Source organism: Erigeron canadensis, chromosome 5 (assembly GCF_010389155.1).
Source record: "Erigeron canadensis isolate Cc75 chromosome 5, C_canadensis_v1, whole genome shotgun sequence".
In the NCBI taxonomy this organism is placed as follows: domain Eukaryota; kingdom Viridiplantae; phylum Streptophyta; class Magnoliopsida; order Asterales; family Asteraceae; genus Erigeron; species Erigeron canadensis.
In genome coordinates, this window is record NC_057765.1 from 5281830 (window position 1) to 5302717 (window position 20888).

Genomic DNA, 20888 nt, shown 5'->3' on the forward strand with positions numbered 1-20888 from the left:
GAAACAAAGCCCAGGATTTTGTGGTGATTTCCCTATAAAAAATAAAGCAAATTTAACAACTGAAATTCAAAACATTAAAGATGTAAAATGAGTTTGTTGTTGTCGTGATCATTCATGATCAATCACATATTTACATTGGCAACATAACCCTATGAAGATAAGAGCCAAAAAAGAACCTGTTATTGTCTGATGATATATTTCTTGAGAGCATGAGTCCTCGGTTATACATGTAATTAGGGGTGGCTTATGATACTTAAAAGGTACTATCCAACTTGTTTGCACCATTTAAGACTAATGTGTGATTGATATCGTTTGGCACTGTTGTAACCAACCAAATACCTAAAAAGAAAATAATGCATACTTATAATCATGTATTTATCCATCTAAAAAGTTTCAAACATATTTGATAGCATGTCTGCAAGTTAAGGGTTGTGTAGGAAAGATTATGTAAAAGACCTGAAATCAAGTAAAATACCAGATTTGTGACTTTAACGCCTCATGTATTTTGAATATTCATCGTCATTGATGTATGTAGAGCCAGCAACATCCTTAGGGAAACTCTTTAATTGTGCATTTTATTCAGGTGCAAGCATGAGCAAGAAGGGGTGTTTTACCACAAGGTTCATGCATTATAAATTTCAAGACCCATTCATAAAGTATAGGATCATCATCTTAGTTTGGAACCAACAAACATAAGTCAACCACTTTGGTCTTATTAAAATCCCAAATTTTCAAGATTAATAAAACCTACTTACATCAAAAATTTACAATTATTTTTAAAAACATTCAAGCAAGAATCAAAGAATCAAGTAACTGAGAATGAAGTTATAACCTTGAAATATAGACCATGCTCCATTGTTTGCCATAAACATATAAAATGAATTTGGCAATTTGCCATTGACTCAAATCTATCTAAAACTGACTTTTTTATAACAATTGAACAACAATTTTGGTAGATTCAGAATCAGACAAAGGAATAACTTAATGTTATTATTATAACCATAATTTTACCGACTAAGATATTTTATCAAACACTTTGTACGTCATTTCATGAAACTTCATGAAATACCTATTAGGAATCATAAAACCCGTAACACTTTATCAAGCCAATACCCTTCTTTCATATGTCATTGTAATGTAAATTATAGAAAATATTAACCCATCATTTAGCATTGTTATTATGGCTATAAAATAAATTACACTATAATTCAATCTGAAGTATGTAAATGAAATTAATCAGCAAGAGATAAAGTATATGGATTAAAATAATAAGGATATATAGAGTGATTAAATATTTACCTTTGAAAAGACTAAGTTTTATGGATCATCGATTGAGTGAAGACTTGATTCAAAAGTGCAACCTCATTTTAAAAATGAAGCAAAATATGAAAATACGCCTTGCATCATGTAAAAACCGTACCCCTATTTACAGGCCCTATAATATCCGCTTTTTGGATAAAGATATTTAATAGAGCATGTGATTTTCCTGGTGAAAAGGTTAATGTTATTAGTATAGTATATTTTACACTTTATATTTTAGTAAGATTGAGTTAAATTAAGTTTGAAAAGGGATTAGTGAAGTAAAGAGGATATGCTACCACATGGCAATATTTTTTTAAAATACCTAATTTGAGATCCTCTTTTATTAGAAAGAAAGATTTATCCAATATACTAAAAACTAACTTGAATTTTATAAGTTAAATTGCATAAAGTACAACATAGCTAATCCAATCATATCCTACGCATCTTTCTTTCTTCTTTCTTTTTTCTTTTTTCTAATTTACCCTTACAATATTTTATTAACTAATAATTCAATATTTAATGTCGATTTTTTTTTATCTCAAACTCTATCTTTTAATTAGATCATAAATCTCAAATATAATTTTTAACCACTATATTTAGTTTTTAATTTCAGTTTAAAAATTCAATTTTTTCTCTAGAAAATTGATACCTTGTTTTGAATTAGAAAATGAAAGGTATAACGGTCACATACATTTTTGTTGACTATTTTTATCAAAAGTTAGTTTATAGGTGATGATAGGCAACAAATGTCAGATAAAAAATATAAAAAAATATTATCTACAATAATATAATATTACAGAAGTTGAAATACAATATATGTGTTCAAATGTCTTATAATTATAACTTTTTATTTTTTCTAAAACTACATATTTTACATTTAAATTTACAAAATGAAGAAATAATCCTATCTTGAAAATGTTATAAACAACCCGTGTATTTGACACAAGCATAAATGTAGTATATACTAAAATATAATTTTTCTAAGTATTTATTAACCGATTAAAATGTTCAATTTAACTTGCTTAATATTGGTTATGTCTTTTATCTTATCAAATAAAAAACTATTAATTATACAGTCTTTCTGTCTCATTGAAAATTTATAAAATTTGACCTTAAACATATATTTTTGGATTATGTAAAACTTGATGAACATGAGGAATGATTAATCCTTCTAATTCTAACATGTGGAAATTAAATTAAAAAAGAGATTAAGTGAAATCCACTTGCAACATTTATATGATTTTAGAATGATTTTGAGGCTAATGTTCAGGAGGATTAATCATTTTTCGAACCGAAATTACCCATAAACATAATTAATACCCAATATTCCTATAATGATATTATCACTGCTCATTATTAAAGCAATTTTTATCTCCCCTTTTTCAACTATCAACATTTAAAATACTCACAATGTTGCCTGTAACGACCCATTAACCGATCAAAATTCTTGATTTTACTAAATAATTTTTATCTTAGACCCAACATGTAATTTAATATGATTAGCAAAAGTCAATGACGATTTTTATATACGATTTTCATTTATTTGTATCTCAAACTCTATCTTTTAGTTCGATCATGAAATTTAAATATAGTTTTTCAATCGATATATTTAGTATGCAAATTTGGTGTTTAAGAATTCATATTTTTCCAGCAAATTGTTACCTTGTTTAAATAAGAATTAAGCAGTGCTGATTTAATTGTTATGAACTATTTTTAATCAAAAGTTGGTTTGTAATTACAACGTCCTGTTATAAGTACACACAATTGTACGTTACGATATCTCGAGTTAAATAAAAAAAATATCATATGGTGATGATAAACAAAAATGTCAGATTAAAAAATATAAACAAAAAATTTATACAAAAAGTATTAAAAAACAATATATGTGTTTAATGTTTCAGAATTGTAATATATATATATATATATAGTGAAGGGATCAAGTGAGAACCACATATATAGTGAGAACCGTGAGAACCATTGGAAAATCATCTCTAAGGGCTTTACCCTTAGCATTAAGGGCAAAGCCCGTACCGTAACAACCGTCACCTTCTCTTAGATCGCCGCCCATCAAATCCATACCATTCCCATATGCGTCCGGTGACAACCCCTTTAGAATGGATGTAGGGCAACGCCCGTACCGTATCCATACGTTTTATTAACACGTAACCCATATGATTTTTTACAAAAAAAAAATTTTTTTTTTGTTTTGAATGGGTTTTTGTTAAAAGAAAATAAGAAACAAAATTTTTTTTTCAAAAAGTGAAAAACAAAAATAAAAATAAATTAAAAAACCACACAAAAATGAAGAAAAAGGGAGAAAAGTTAGTGGTTCTCACGGTTCTCTTCATATTTGTGGTTCTCACGTTAAGTCTACCCTATATATATATATATATATATATAGGGGTGAGTTATTTTGAGAACCACTAAAAAAAAGAACGCGAGAACCAATATCAGCCTCCATTCATCAAGATCAGGAAGGGCATGTTTGTCATTATTAAAAAAATTGTTCAACACATGTTTGTCTCCTCTAATCAAAAAATATCTAAATCATTAAAAAACTTTTATCTCACAAACCGTACATCGTTAGACGGAAAAAAAACATGGGTAGTCTTGAAATTTCGTCCTCTTTCATTAGAGATGCGATTCGATATACTTTTGACGACTTTTTAAATTTCATTTTTTTTCCCATCACGTTCATCCTACACATGTGTAAGTACAACCTACACATGTGTAGGAAAGACCTGAAACTGGTGAGTTGTATAACCTGCCCATGGGTAAGTACAAATTACACATGGGTAAGTTACTTATAAAGTTCAAAAATGATGAGGACGCATTGTAAAACCCTAAATACTAAACCCTAAAGCTTAATTTCTAATCTGAGGGGGAGGCTACTTTCTAAAAACCCAAGAAAATCTAAACCCTAAAAACCTAAAACGGATGAGGGTTCCCACTCTAGGGTTTAGGGTTTGAAGCCCGAGTGTTAGCCTATCGGCTAACCCTAGACCTTCAAACCCGAAACCCTAAAGCTTAATTGCTAATCCGAGGGGGAAGCTACATTCTAAAAACCCTGGAAAATCTAAACCCTAAATGCTAAACCCTAAAAACCTAAAAAGGATGAGGGTTCCCACTCCAAAAGTCGTCAAAAGTATATCGAATCGCAGCTCTAATGAAAGAGGACGAAATTCTAAGACTACCCACACTTTTCTTTTCGTCTAACGATTTACGGTTTGTGAGATAAAAGTTTTTTAGTGAATTAGATAGAATTCTATTAAAGTAAAAGAGAGAGAAAAAAGGAGCTGACGAAAATACCCCTCTAGTGTTGAGAGGGGTTTTTTATTTTTAATCTTGTCCATCCATTTTTTTTGATCCAAGGGTGTAGAGGAGTTCTTGGGTTTTTTTTTAAGAGTTCTTAAATAACCCCTCCTCTATATATATATATATATATGGGACCCTTCTTTTGAGAACCCATTTTTTTGTAAGAACCGTGAGAACTCTTAAATTTCATATTTGAACACATTTTTTTTGTCATTCACATGTGAAACGTTGTAAAAACATATATTGTAGAAGAATTTTTTTTTCAAAACCTTATATATAGCTGTTTGTCACATGTGAACAAAAAAATGTGAACAAATTCATTCACAAATTCATAAAAGGCTAATTTGAAGGTTTCTTGAAAAAGTTTCTTCAACAACATATATTTTTATATCATTTCACATGTGAATTGACAAAAAAAAAAACAAGTGAACAAATATATAGTTTAAGAGTTCTCATAGTTCCTACAAAAAAAATGATTTTCAAAATAAGGAAACTCCGACCACCACCACCATGGTCTTCCAGCGACGGCGACCATCTCCGGTGAGACTTACACATGTGTAAGTATAACTTTTTTAGGATTTTAGGGTTTAAAATTTCTAGGTTTTTTCCTTCACGAGACAACCACCACCAGCCACCATCATCTCCGACCACCCCAACCACAGCGCCGACGCCGGCAGCAAAGGCTTCGCCCGTACCATAGCAAACCGTCACCATCTCTTGGATCGCCGCCCATCAAATCCATAATTTAAGTCAGCTTAGAACAGATGAGGGCCTCTGACTCGTCCCGTATCCACCCGAAAACGAACCTGATTCTCGTCGGAAAGTTAACTTACACATATGTAAGTCTCGCCGAAGATGATCGCCGTCGCCGGAGGATCATGGTGGTGGTCGGAGATGATCATGGTGATGGTGGTGGTGGTCGGAGATGGAAGGAAGAAGGACGAAGAAGGAGGAAAAACCTTGTACTTTTTGTACTTTTTTAAATGTTTGTAATATAAGTAACCCACCCCAATATATATATATATATAAACGATGGGTTTAGTCAATTTATCAATGGCAATGTTGAGAAGACCAAGTTTAGCTTAGGTGAATGATAACTTTGGGAACGTCAGCCTTTAACATTGATTTGCAATTTTAGACAATGTGGTGACGGAGAAGTTGCACTCTATTGAACGATATAAAATAAATTATCAAAATTAATTATATATATTTTAGGTTGTAAATATGCATGACTATTGTGATTACTATTATAAGAGAATTTGAAAAAAAACTATAACGTACTTACATATAACTATATTATCAATGTATTGTATATTTACCCAAACAAAGAAAAAACCCTTTTCACAACCTTTTTTTTTTCTATTCTATTAAAATCAAAACAACTCAAAATTTTTACTCTAATAATAGAGAGGTTTATCTCAAAACTAATGTTTCCAACACCATTGATGTACTTCCAAAGAAGAGGCTTATGACAACAAAGTCGACGTTTGTATGTATTCTTTATCTATTAATATTTTGTAGAAACAAAATTACAAATATACCCTTAAAAAAGTTTATATTGTATTAGAGTGGGAATTTCATCCATGGTTATATTTCATAAATTTTGCAAAGTAATTATAGAATAAAATGTAAACTCAATACTAATGTGTTGCCTATAGTGGATTCTAACGCGACAATTCAAAGTATTTAGGATATAATATTTTTCTCTATTTCGATTTATAAAGACCATAATTTCATATATATATATATATATATATATTTGTTGAAGGGTGTAAGGGACGAAGGGGGGTCGAACTCGAAAAATGAAATGTGTGGATCGACTGGAAGGCAATTGTCAGGTAAAAGAGTAGGTGGTTAAGGTTTTGGTGATATATATATATATATATATATTTGTGGAAAGGGTAAGGGAGGAAGGGGGTGGGGGGGGGGGGGAGGTCAAACTCGAAAAATGAAATGTATGGATCGACTGGAAGGCAATTGTCAGGTAAAAGAGTAGGTGGTTTAGGTTTTGGTGGTCGGGATGCTCTTAATTTAGCATTGATATGTACAAATGGATATGAAATGTGGTTCAAATTCTGGATGTCATTAGGGTTAAAATCATCCATGTGATTCATGGTTTTGCGTATGAGTCCTTGTGTAAAACAAATAGTAATAATATATGGGTAAATATATTCACCTCATTCTCTGAGGCACACTCGATTGCTAGCCTGCTTAAGATGTTATTAAAGAACAGTTGGGAGTGAAAATAAGACAAAATTCTGGAATGATCACTGGCTTGATGGTGGCAATCTCTCGACTCAATTTAAAAAGTTATATGCCTTGATACCATCTAAAGAATGTGTCATGTGTATTAATTTTTATGATATGACATGAAAATCCAAATGATATCGAGATATTATGACATTGGATAAGTAATAACTTTTGACATTGAATAGGTTACTGAATCAGTAAGACTTAATGAGCAACACAACAAGTGTGTGAAATTATCAATGTCAAAAGAACAAATGTTTTCCAAGACATTTAAAACCTATACAAACGACATCATGACATTCATGGGCTATCAGGAGTTATAGGAAGCAGTGATTTTATGCATCAAGCATGGAGAAGTCATTCAACTACATAGAAAGGTCACAAGCACCCACCAAGCATAATCGAAGCCATTGCATCACATAATCTTTAGTTAAATTTGACATAGTTACTTAGGTGTTGCAGGGGCCAACAACAACAAAAGTTTCCTTTTAATAGTCTTAGTTGTCGAATGCCCCACTCAACGGCAACACACCCCGTGTTCATTTCGGGCTAGCGACTGCAAATACCTAGAGTGGCCTACTTTTATCAAAATTCATTCGACATCGCACAACGAGAAAGTTGCATAATTAAAAAGGTCCAAGAATGTGAAAAAAAAAAAGATGTCGAGCGAGTATTTGACGTGCTTCACGTTAAATGACAAGTTGTGAAAACTCCAAGAAGAGATTAGACCTAGAGGAAACTCACACATAACATAAACACTTGCATCGTAGCATAAATGTCGAAGAAAACCGATATGCAATGATTACTCCTTGGCCACATTATAGTCATGCAATCACCTTGAAGATCTATATATAGCGCGTGTTTATAATAGACAAAAGATACGACATGACGATCTTCGACATCATCTTACGGATTTTTTTAAGTTTATGTCATTGCTTAATTTTTAATTTTGTCTAATTTTGTATGTTTCTTTATAAGTTAATGTAATGCTTTTAAGTTTTATTTATGTATTTGTATTTATTAATCGTATTTTTTTTAATGAAACGTGTTTTTATATTCAATAAAATGTATTTTATTGAAGAATTGTGTAGAAAAAGAAATAGTGATAAACAAATACAAAGTGGGCCACATACATCAAAGGGATAAATTACACCCGACAATTGCTCATCAGTCATTTTCCTTTTGTCACAATGAATGAAAAAATTCCCATCACCACTCATAATCGCGAGGAATCCAGCGCAGCAGTTAAAATACAATCAGCTTTCAGATCCCACCGTGTTCGCAACTTAACCATCAAGATCAAAACCATCAACTGCGAAGCCGACACTCTACAAGACACAATCCAGCTACAGGAAACTGTCGATGCATTACGAACCAACAACCAAGAAAGGCTAAAGATCAATGAAGCCTTGATGAAGCTACTCTTTGCCCTCGATTCAGTTCCTGGAATTGACCCAACTGTTAGGGAATTCAGGAGAAATGTCAGCCGTCGGATCGTTGGTTTGCAAGAGATTCTTGATTCCATCTGTGATGCTAAATGTGATGATGATGATGGGTTTTTGAGAGATTGCTGGGAGGATATGATTTTAGGGATTGAGAAACAGGTTTGTCTAGAGAAAGGCGGTGAACAAGATTATCTTGAATTTGAAAGATTTTGTGTTGAGAATTTGGGGTTTCAGTGCTTACAACGGTTTCTTAGACAATAATGTACGAGTAATTAATTAATATTATACATATATAAGTTACATTTCATATGCATACATATTATATATAGTTTTGTTTTATCACGAACTTCGTTTCACCGAGTTATTACCATTTTAATGGTCGAAAAACTAGGGTTAATTATATGATAATTATGTGTGAATTTTTCATGTAATTTTTCCTGTTCGACACTAAACAATTCATATAAAATTAACCATAATGAGTTAGGAGCTCTCCTTTGGAATATAGATGCACGATTTATAGGGCTACAACTTTGTAGTTCTGAGCTAAGGCCAATTCGGACGTTTACTATGTCAAATCTGGTCGTGAAGCTGAGCATCTTAATCTATGTTTTATTTGATAACTAGAATATTACCCCCGCGCGATGCCGCAGGTTTAACACGTATGCATAGCATGTACACGCCAATGCAACCAACAAACTTGAAGATCCATATAGAATGGAAATGAAGCAAGATATGAGTGACATAAAAACATGCATTGGGTACTGGACGGACAGGAAGGGAAATAGCACAGAGAAGATGCTATTGATAAATATCATCGTTCTTTTGTTGATAAAAGTAGCAATGTTCCTCCATCATCGTAAAGGTCAATATTTCATAGATTTAGAAAGCGTTTACATTTGTCTATTGGTCATACACTTCTATACAAAACGCAATTATAATTGTAACGGCAAATATATTTAGTTGTCATCAGATTATAAGTTAACTTACTAAAAGTGCGCAACTAAAGATTGTTGCTCATACGCACAGAGCAGATTTGAGCTTGCCATTGACCATGTTGATGGTGCCCGAACACAAAAACAAACCATTCTAGACAATTCTTCAGGTCCTATATCCATCATTTGCTCTAGTGATAATGGCAATCTACATAATGACAACTAATCAGTTATATCTCAATCTCAAAGAATTGCATCCATAAACGATCAATGATAAGATATAATAACGATTAAGTAACAAATCAAAGATAATCTGGAAGCCATATCTATAGCACATATAATGATGTTTCAGAAAGGAAAATATCATTTAAATGGACTGTTTAGCAAGAAACAAATAAGAAAAGTAAAGATATATAATAAATGGCAACATTGAGCGACGGTGGTCGATGTGCTAACCTGTTGCTAAGCTCAAAACTATGTTCAGTATTTGACTTTTGGCAAACCATCAGTATGGCCAGCCGCCAGCCACCAAGCAGTTTTCTTGACAACCAAAATACATTGGTGATGCTGAACATGCCACCAAAGAAGTTATAAAAGGCCCTACCACCAGCATATGCGCCTGCGCCCTTTGTTAAAATGATAAAACCGGGAGACCGCTGCTGAAATGCATAAGAATTAATGTTTCACACAAGATAACTAATATGAACTACATAAAATGCTACAGACTAAACATGTTGCCGTATTTGATAGCATCCTACAATTCTACATCAATCGAACCAACTTCTAAGAGTCAGGATGGCCAAAGACTAAATTAGACAATAGTAAGTTCCTGAAAGCTTAAATTAAAAGAGAATACATATTAGTCGTATTTGTTTCAAGAGCAAAAATGACACAACAAGAGGTGAGGTTTCAAAGAAAGTTAAGACTGGAAAAAAAGAACACTTTAGTATTACAATGAAGAATGAATGAAACTGCATACCAAATGAAATCATATGTTCATCAACTTTATTATTCGACACATATACAAACTTCAGTTTTCAAGCTTTTTGCTGCAAATATATAACATCAGTCAAAGTCAATCTTAATTGTATCAAGGCCGACATTCCCCTTGTACAAATTATGACATTATGGCTATGTTTGGCAAAAACTTTTCAAGAGCTTTTCAGGAGCTTTAGGGTTTAATTTTAAACTAAAAGCTCCTAAAATGTTAAAAGCTTTGTTTGGATGCAACTAGATTTAGCTTTTATTTGAAAGAAAAAGCTCCAAAAAGCGTTTCAGGAGCTTTAGCTTTTCGATGAAGCTTTTAATCTTTAAAAGCTACACAAATATCTCTTGAAGTTGCAGCTACAGCTACCATACCAAACACTTTTAAAAAATAAAAGCTATAGCTTACAGCTCCAACAAAAAGCTACAGCTAAAAGCTACAACTACTTTTGTCAAACATACCCTATAAGCTCATTACTTGAAGCTATATCGTTCTTTTTAAGTACCCCACAAACGCTCTACTCGTCTGCTAAATCTCCGTAAATATACTCTTAACCCTCTCATGATTTCCAACACTCCCCGTATCCAAGATAGTGACCATCTATTTATAGCCTTAGTACTTAGGATGTCAACAAAAAAGTAATACCGTAACTTAAGAAAGAATGTGTTTGCTACAACTAAAGTATCACAAGTGAATATGGACATTTATAATCTTGGTAATAATGACACATACGATATTCTATATCGATGAATTATAAATGTCGACTTTTTGGAGTATAACTTTCTCTTAGGCAATTTGTCAAACACCTTACATACATAAAACCGGATGATACTTCGAGTTAGCAGCAACCACAGGTAATCAACAGTCCAACACAAAGGCTAATTATAGAAACAACGGAAGAAAAAATAGGAAAGAACATACCTTGTATCATTCAGAAAATTGCAAGCCTTTAGAGCAATATCACTTCAGATTGCTCCCAAAATAGGGCAACCTTCATTTTCACACAACAGTAACATCAAGGGTTCGGAACCCAGTCGGAATTAGGAAGAAGAAACCGAATCCCTGACCCGAGAACCAAAAACCGTTGGTACATAACACTGGTGTGTGTTCATTAATACAGTATAATTTAATAAGTTAAGTAAATGTCAAGCCCGATGCTAAGAGCACCGCAAATGGGTTGCATCAATACTACAGTTAGTAAAACCTTTTTTCAAAACATTTTCCTCAATGTAAACAACATATTTATTTTTAAACTTTTAATAAATAAAACAACGAATATAATTTATAAAATAAACATAAATATTATATTAAATCCTAAAATACCACTTTATTAATAAAAACGAGTACCATAAATAAAAAAAAAACATTAATATACATTTAAAATAAAAATCAATCCTAAAAATGGCAACAAGGTTTACGGAAGACTCCAAATATGCTCGACGAGATCATGACGTAGAGAATGGTGGACGTGTCGGTCTCGAAGTTCCTTCATGGTCCGCTCATACACCACTAGTCTCTCCTCGAATGATCGTCGTGGTAAGTTATGTTCCTCGAATGATGTAGAGAATGGATTGGATTTGGAAAGTATGTGTTTGAGTTTTGATTGAATGAATGAATTAAGTAGGTTAAATAAGTGAATATATGGTGAAAAAGGTTGAATTTTTTGAAAATTTTGAAAAGTAGCCGTTTGAAAAATGTTGCCTAGATTCAAATTTTTTATTTTTTTAATAAGAAAGTAGCCATCGATGATTAAAGAAAACAAACCAACAAAGCTCCGTATTCACCACCACAGAAGGGACCTATACGAACTCCAACACGCTCGAATACGGCCCACACCCAATGGTGTGGACCGTATTGGTTAGTGAATACAGCCGTAGTATTCATACACTAGGGGTGCTCTAAAAGAGAAGTACAGTAGTTGTTACAGTACTCTATGAGTAGCCACTGACTTATGTGCTTTTGTTTATTATATAATTGTTTGTATATTGTTTAGGTAGAAACTGGAAGCAACCTCTCTATTTAGGTAGAGGTAAGGTCTGCCTACATCTTAACCTCCCCCATACACCGTCGAGGTATTGGGGCTCAAAACCCGCGGAAGGCGGCACTGAGCAGTTACTTACTTACTTTTTGTTTGTATATTGTTTAAAAGCTTACGCAATTAAGGTAACTTGATGTATGAGGTCATCTTCTATCAAGGGGATATCCATTCTTAAACATGTACATTAACCATATTGATCATGATTTAGGTTGCCCATCATAAATCGTTGCATGACTAATTGTTAATAGTTAGTAAGTTTATTAATTTGCTATTATTGTAAATGTTGATGCAAAATTGTTTTAATAAAAGAATAAACTTGACTAATAAATATCGAAATATGATTTTGTTTTAATAAAATTGGTATCTTACAATCAAAAGATACACCGACTCACCCATTTAAACAAACTCTAAGAGAAGTATAAGTCGGGATGCGCTTACTCCGTAAAGAAGTGGGTTCTTAATTGCATCTATCGTAAACCTTTACTTCTGCATTTTTTTATGCCTTCAAATGGAGCTACCAAGCTCATTTGTGTTGCTAAGACAATATGTAGTAATCGTCAAATTTCCAAGTCAACGTCTACTCTAAATTATATTCTAAACAGTTAAATATGGTGTTATGCCTGAGATTTTCACCTCCAAGATCTTCAGGTCCCAAGATCTTCGTGGTCCAAGATCTTCGTGGTTCAAGATCTTCGTGGTTCAAGATCTTGGGGCTCTAAGATATCTAACCGTTATTTTACTTTGACTTAGTAATACAGGAACAGGTAAAACGGAAGACTTGCCCCCAAAGTCAGAATTTATAGTTGAGAACGTGTTAAAATGGCTCCAGAACATCTATTTACCAAGTAATCAAGTCAAAGAGAAAAATCTGCTCAAGATCCCTGATTTCCAGCTCCAAGATCTCATATTTTTAAGATAGTTAGTTGGTTATTTTCTCTATAAAAGGGGCAAGTGATTGCAGGCTTAGGCAATTCGTCTTAGACCAAAAAAAACACTTATTTCTCTCTAAATTCTTCTGTAAACACATCACACTTAACACATTTCATCATTGTAACATTTAGATCAATCACTTGGGCTCTCGAATCGTAATTATCTTTGATTTATAATAATAATAGTAGCACGGAGGGACGATTGTTTCCTCCCGGGGTTTTTATGCCGGCAATCCAGAAGGATTAAGGGCTTTTCCTCGTCAACAAATCACGGTGTTCTTACTCCTTTTATGCATTTTATTTTATTTATATTTTATATAACGTTTTTCTTACGATTATCGCCTATATCTTGCATTTTGCTTACTGTAGATTAGTTTTTACAAAGTAATCTTTTAATTTACGTTCAAGTACTTTAATCGATCATATTTCATGCTTTTATACTGTTTTTTAACGAATTCTTAAGTATTATCACGTTCTAACGTCTTTTATTCAAGATCTTGACACTTTATTTGATCATTTATTAGATTTTATAAGTAGAACTTTACTTTTATAGTCCTATCTTGATAAAAACATTCTTTTAAGCATTATTTTATGTGATTATTCAATATCTAGCAAATAAGTTACATTTTCGCAATTATTTTGACACCTCAGTATACTGAACTTTCAAGATCTCTAAGCACACAACCTCACGAACGAAAGTTTGGTTACATTATTAATCTAAGTCTTCATCGTAGATTATCTTAGGTAATTTTTGACTAAAACAATTTGACGCCCACCGTGGGGCAAGCGGTGCTTTTCTCAAATTTTTCTTTATATTTGCGATTATCTTATCTTACAAAACTTATTGCGAAAATGTCATTTCAATCCAGATCTTCTTCTTCTTTTTTGTCATCTTCAATTTTTGGAACAAATGACTCCCCTCTTCATATCCAATCATCTCATAAGGAAGATACTGATTCGTCCAATATATTGACATCCGGGATAACTATGTTGGATCCCATTGTTGATTCTAACCAAGATCTTGTTTCTATGATTTTTCAATTTAAAGAACAGGTACAAATGATGATAGAAATGCAAAGATCAAGGACCAGAAAGCCATTTGGAGCTCTCAAGATCTTACCAAATCGAAATGAGGACGTCACTTAGGATCTTAAAGCTCATAATCTTAGAGTTCAAGATCTTAAAGCTCAAGATATTGACGCTAAGGATTTTGACATTACTCTGGAATCTTCATACCAGAACCCAGGTCATAATATTTTTAACCCATATTACTTTTTAGACACTAACAATATGCAGGATCATGGAATCAGTTCTGAAGAAGTTCCACCAAGAAGTTATATCTCCAGATTTGCTCCTTCAATATGTGATATGGAGATCCCCAAATATATCCAACTTCTCAACTTGAAGCTATATGATGGTACTAAAGGTCCTAAAGAGCATGTTGCCCGATTTAGGGAGAAGATAAAAATATTTCATATTCCCGCGCATTTGAGGAAAGGATACTTGTGCAAAGGTTTTGAATCTACTCTTACGGGTTCTGCTCTAGAATGGCTGCTAAGTTTTCCTCCCTACTCAATTACTTCATTCTCTCATATGATTGACTTCTTTTACAATCATTTTTATAGAAATTTAATTAAAAACCTTTATAAGATCACCCAAGGTTCTAATGAATCTCTTAGAAGTTATCTTAACAGGTTTCTCCAAAAGTCTTTTCCTATCCTAGATCTTGAGATCACTTCGTCGGTACACGCTTTCCATATGGGTTTGCGTAGTAATTCTCCACTCTATAACGATCTTTCAGAAAATCCATGTAGGAGCTTGTTGGAGGCAAGGATCCGAGGTTCAAGATATGCAGATGAAGAGTATGGGATGAGGATAAAGTCACAATCTGCTTATAATCATCCTAACCGAAAATTGAAAGCCTCGTCTTTCAAATCTTATAGGGCTAAACCTTATTCAGGATATGACAATCAATAATGTTGTTACGCAAATGAATGTTGTTTTCAATCCCCAAGCCATAGGCGCTTGTCTTAACGTTATCTTTGACGAAGAAGAAAACCAAAGCCAAGAAGCGTCAACTTCTTCAAGACCCAAGTTTACTAGATAGGTGATCCAGCGAGATCACGTGGCTGCCGCAAAGCTTTTATACGATCATTACTTTGCACCAGAACCAACCTACCCACCTGACATGTTTCGTAGAAGGTTTTGAATGCGAAAGGAAATGTTTCTGCGCATAGTGCGAGACATAAACTCCTTTGAAAGCATTGAACCGCTACTGAAACACTTTCAGTTCTTCCACAAAAGCGTGACAGATGCTAGTGGCCGTCCTGGTTTCAACATTTTCCAGAAATGTACTTCTGTCATACGCCAGTTAGCGTATAGCTTTAAGGCTGATGCTTTAAACGAGTACTTGCAAATGGCTCAAGATACGGGCTACCAGTGTTTAAACGCTTTCTGCAAGTGTGTTATACACCTCTATCGTGACGAGTATTTGAGAAGGCCAACAGAAGCAGATATCGAGGGGTTGACTGCTAAACATGTTGAGGTTCAGGGGTTTCCGGGTATGCTTGGTAGCATAGATTGCATGCATTGGGGTTGGAGGAACTGTCCAGTGGCATGGCAAAGGCAGTACACCTGAGGTGACAAGGGACATCCAACAATCATGCTTGAAACGGTTGCTTCATATGATTTGTGGATCTGGCATGCCTACTTTGGCCCTGCTGGTTCAAACAATGACATCAACGTCCTCAACGAGTCATATTTGTTCGACGATTTGCTTCAAGATTAAGGCTCCTAAAGTAGAGTTTTTGGTTAATGGGGAGCAATTTCAAAAGGGATATTACCTAGCAGATGATATTTATCCAGAATGGGCTACTCTTGTTAAGTCATTCAAGTGCCCGATGGAACCGAAAACCTCAAAGTTCAAAAGATACCAAGAAGCTGCAAGAAAGGATGTCGAGCGATCATTTGGAGTTCTTCAAGGTCGTTGGCAAATTATTGAACAATATGAGTGACCATACAGTACCAACAAGATAAAATGGATCATGCTATGTTGTGTGATTCTGCACAACATGATCGTTGAAGATAACGGGCGCGCAATTACAGAGTTTGAAGAAGAGTTGATAGCTAATACTACACTCCCAACCCGTACGTGGACTGAAAGGTGTTCAACGCAGATTCGTATGTACAAGGAGTTGCGCGATAAAAGGGGTCACCATCAACTCTGCAATGCTCTGATTGAACATGTTTGGAACCTCTCGGAACACGGCCGTCAACGTTGATGTCTAGTTTTTAATTTCCTAATAATGTCGTTTTTCATAATTTATTTACTTTCTGTTTTTTAGTGTAATGTTTATTTTTATAATAAATGTAATGTGTTTATTTTATTAATAAAATGTGTTTTATTAAATTTATGAAAAACAAAAATGGAATAATAAAATAATAAATGAATAGTGGAAGAAGTGGGGAAAAAGTGGGTATTATAAGGAGGGGGTGTTCTTGGAAAGAGAAATCTGATGAATAGAGGAAGAAGTAGATGAGAAGTACTCCCTATAAGGAGTGGCCTTAAAAGCACATGTGTTTTTAACATATCTTTTGCCAATATTCCTTAGTTGTCAGCTATATTCCCTGACATACTTGTAGTACTAACCAAAAGAATTTGGTGATATCCTTAAGAAACATATCTTCTTAAGAACCAAGCTTTTGTTCTATTGTTTCTTTTGATTGATCGGTCTCAAGGGTGGAAGGAATGACATGCTTGGCAAACTCCAAAACTATACTTTACATTTTAAGGATACAAACCTCCTATTTTAAGTAAATTCTCTCTTGGAATGTTACTACTCTAGAGCCACCTCAAGCCACCTTTCTTGGATCACCAACGAGACCAGTTCTTGGCACTCCTCATCGTTTAGCCTGATCGTCTCCAATTCCATATAAATAACACTATGTTTTGCACTCCTCCTTGCACCACAACAGTCAAACTCCTTTATACTCTTATAGTTTCTCACTATCTTGGAGCAACAAAAACAGCCTGGTACTCATTACGAGTTCATCACCCAACACCACTACAATGCTCACGGGTCCTCAGCCAGTCAGAGTCATCTTTTGTTGATCATCGTTAAGGTTTTGATTTCTGTTTTGAAACGTACAGTCACTCTCGTAAGTACCCATGTATTCTTTTTATGTCATTCGAATTCTCTACGTTTTCAAATGTGTCATTAAACTCGAACTCGTTTCCTTTGTTCAACAGCACGTTTTCAATACAGTCCAGGAGCTTGTTTCATTCTTACGTTTTTCGATTTCTGTTGTTGAAAGTCTTATGACCCTGCTTACCGATATATTGATTCTAAAAACTCATGTCACGATATCGCCTTGTCATCACCATGAATGAACTTTAGGAACCATGGACTATAAACATGAAATGCCAACTTATACTAATTTTGTAAATATGCTTTATATGACCTTAAGTCAATCATATAAGCAAACCAGGACTTTTCCTAAGTAATGTGGTACTCATCTAAACATATATAATCAAGAATCACTCTTTTACTCCTTGGTTCTGTTGCTGTAGTTTATTAACTAATTAATATTGAAACTTGTAAAATCCGAAATGGGTATTGGTAATAAGTATATTGGAGTCCATATGTTTATGACAATTTGCAGATTTTGGGCACTTAGAAATCACAAATATTTAGACTAGATGCTTACGGATGATACATATGAGTAAAAACACAAGTAAATTAGAATCTTAATTCATCTAGTAATTAAGATTGACTCATGTAATCATTTACATATATATATATATATAAGTCGAATAATGATATTATGATTGTGAGCAAATTGCACTATCCTGTGATAAACATGTATGCTAGTAAAGATGCTGAATTCCAATTACTACAATGACAAAGATGATAGAGAACAGAGCACAACTTATTTGTCCTTGTAAATATCCACATCCATATGTATATATATATATATATATATAAATGGAGATAATCTTCCCCAATTAAAAACCGACTTCATATTGGTAACTAGCTATGGTGTTGACATTATGGCATGGGGTTTGAAAATATATAAATTCCTAACGGATTTTAATTAATAAAAATCTCATAATTTATTTAGGACGCTTGGATATCATTACCTCGTTATCACTTTAAAATGAGTTCATAGCCCCTTTTTAAATATTTCATCTTTGGGGTGAAAATACAAGCATTGTTTTTATTTCGTTTTAAGGTTGGACACAAGTACTTTATTACTATATGTTGCCTCAGTTATTTCTCATCCTATTGAAATCCCCTATTTCGATACCATCAGTTATGGACTTAAGCACGAATATTTGTGAATAGATCTATTGGGTTTGACACCCCCACCCGAGTTAGTAGCGCTAACTTGATCGACATGATCAAACGGGTGCATGATATTTGATTCATAGTACTTGAGGATGAAAGTACTACGCATGGGGTACATGTAACATCGTTAAGATTCGGTATTAGGAGCTCAGTTCTATAGTACTATATATTATGTATAAGAAAACCTTGTGATCCATAAACTATGTTGATATGATAAACCTATGACTCACCAACTTTATATTGACGTTTTAGCATGTATTTCTCAGGTAACTAGTGTTATGGAATTTCATGGAGCGGAGTAGGAATCTCAAGTATTCAAGAGTCATGTACTAGAAAATAAATAAGAACTCTTATGTATTTCCTAACTACTTTATTGTAAGGTTATGTCTTGGGACATGGTATTAATGAATTAAAACGACACGTTTAGTAGTCGTTCTCTCTACAATTTGTGTTATGGTCCTTTATAGTCATAACTCGCCAAAGTGATTTGGCAGGGTGTGACATAATAAAAATGACTTTATTAAGAATTATGTTATGAAGATGTGCATGAATCTTCATTTATAAACTTAATTCACATCAATTGTAGTACCCAATCAAAGTTAAATCTTTGCCACCCACTTTGCTAACAAAACTTACAAGTACTTTTTGCTCTATGTGAGACGTAGAGCAATTGCAACTCCAAGGTAAATTACTACTCATCGTGAGACAGTGGTAGATTATTTACAAGTTCTTAATTGGGCGACTTAAAACGAGTTAAATGGTGAGATCTTGACCAGTGGCATAAAATGGGACAAAACATGATTACAAAACACTTAATTCCTCTATAAGTGTCGTTGTAAGTCCCATAAATTGAGAAATTGTACTTGTAATACAATTACTGATCGTCACTTACCTTTTGAGTACATCATTTCTAGCAGATCAACTAATGAAATGATAGTATGTCAATTGGATCCTAGCCTTATTGAAATTAATTGTTAAATGATTTAACATTGGGTAATTATATTTCTTAAGGAATTATTATCGAAAATACTGATTTGTGAACTTATATCTTTTTGTAGATGACAACAAATCATTTACAAAACATACACCAATCGGCTTTTCGGTCGATGCTAGAAAGAGAAAAACTTTCTGGAACCAATGTAACATCCCGCTAAAGCAAAATATACGGGATGCACAGATAAGCACAATTGCACACAGTACAAGTTCCAACACAACCATCAAATTAAAAGAGAACAGCAGTACGATAGTTATTACAAAACATAAATGAACTTAGAATAGTCAATATCTGGAAGACAGAACAATTGTCTTTTAAGAACAGAACTTGAACTGAAGTAGCAAGGAAGGTCTTCATAGCTCCTGAACTTGTACGCTCGAACAATCGCCAGAAGGATGGGCTTAGAAAGGAAGACTCCTATGCTAACAAGATCTACTTAGCCTAGTCTGAAAAGCATGTAAGTTCAAAAGGTCAACTACAAAAGTAGTTGGTGAGATTCACATAATGTACTTTTAGTTTACATATACATATATATGTATAATGAGAACAAGATCGTAAGTTTTGTACGTTGAACCAATGTACTTTGTAATAATAAGATCTAGATCAAGATCTGCACGTTGAACATAAGTACTTTTATAATAATAAGAACTAGGTCAAGATCATGTAATGAACTTTTAATTATAAGTTGTCACTGCTAAACCGATTGGCCAGAACTGAACTTTAATGTAATAGTATGCTCATGTAGCTCAAGTACTTCAAATAAGATCTATGTCAGAACAATGACATGAGCAAGAACAAGTAATATGCATCCTCCTGAACTGTGGAGAATGAGGGTGGGCCTACCCTAAACAGCGCTGTCCATAATTACCTACGGTTCATTCCCTGAACTGTGGGATATGAATTGATAGCAGTGAAAAAAAACTGAACAAGTACATGTATGAACTAGAACACGATAAAGATCAAGTACAGAGATATAGATGTAATTAAGATCCTGCCCATTCAAGACTTAAATACTCTTTTAAACAGTTTAATACGCATATCATAAGTAGTTCAAGATCATAATGTAGTACGTAAGATAGTTCAAGAACATAAGTACTAGTACAAAATAGTTTTCATGCTTTTTAGTCCCCGATAAAGAACTTGAACAAAATGTACGAAAGGGGGATTAGTGAACTCACAGTGGTCTAGTACAAGCACAGAGAACAAGTGCAGGGATAGATAAGTTATATCTATCACAATCCAAGCACGTCTTGATGAAAGCCTAAGTACATGTCATTGATCATAAACAAGTACGTATATTAGTTCTTGTGATTAATTAATCACTGAAATGTCCTTGATGAACTGATGATT

The 20888-nt window shown here is 33.6% G+C and overlaps 2 protein-coding genes and 1 long non-coding RNA gene across 4 annotated transcripts; 2 read left to right on the forward strand and 1 right to left on the reverse strand.

Moving 5' to 3' along the window:
* The first annotated feature begins 8032 nt into the window (after positions 1–8032).
* On the forward strand, positions 8033–8619 carry LOC122600962 (BAG family molecular chaperone regulator 5, mitochondrial-like). Its single transcript, XM_043773741.1, has one exon. The coding sequence runs from the start codon at positions 8058–8060 to the stop codon at positions 8571–8573; it is 516 nt and encodes a 171-aa protein (XP_043629676.1). The 5' UTR covers positions 8033–8057; the 3' UTR covers positions 8574–8619.
* Positions 8620–9166: 547 nt separating this feature from the next.
* On the reverse strand, positions 9167–11428 carry LOC122602350. 2 transcript variants are annotated; one of them, XR_006324223.1, is made up of 3 exons: positions 11151–11428; positions 9701–9900; positions 9167–9452 (listed from the first exon to the last, which is right to left on the reverse strand). It is a non-coding gene; the product is annotated as an uncharacterized LOC122602350 (long non-coding RNA). The 2 variants fall into 2 exon arrangements; XR_006324224.1 differs by having other exon boundaries at positions 9701–9903.
* A 4500-nt stretch (positions 11429–15928) lies between these two features.
* On the forward strand, positions 15929–16477 carry LOC122601059. Its single transcript, XM_043773834.1, has 2 exons — positions 15929–16178; positions 16281–16477. Exons 1-2 carry the CDS (start codon positions 15929–15931, stop codon positions 16475–16477), a joined length of 447 nt encoding a protein of 148 aa, XP_043629769.1.
* Positions 16478–20888: the final 4411 nt, after the last annotated feature.

What these genes read in the sequence shown, in the direction of transcription:
- LOC122600962 (XM_043773741.1), top strand. Translation starts at nt 8,058, where the DNA reads ATGAATGAAAAAATTCCCATCACCACTCATAATCGCGAGGAATCCAGC.
- LOC122601059 (XM_043773834.1), top strand. Translation starts at nt 15,929, where the DNA reads ATGACATCAACGTCCTCAACGAGTCATATTTGTTCGACGATTTGCTTC. An exon ending in ATCATTTGGAGTTCTTCAAG is followed by an intron (nt 16,179 to 16,280) that starts GTCGTTGGCAAA and finishes TGATCGTTGAAG; the next exon opens with ATAACGGGCGCGCAATTACA.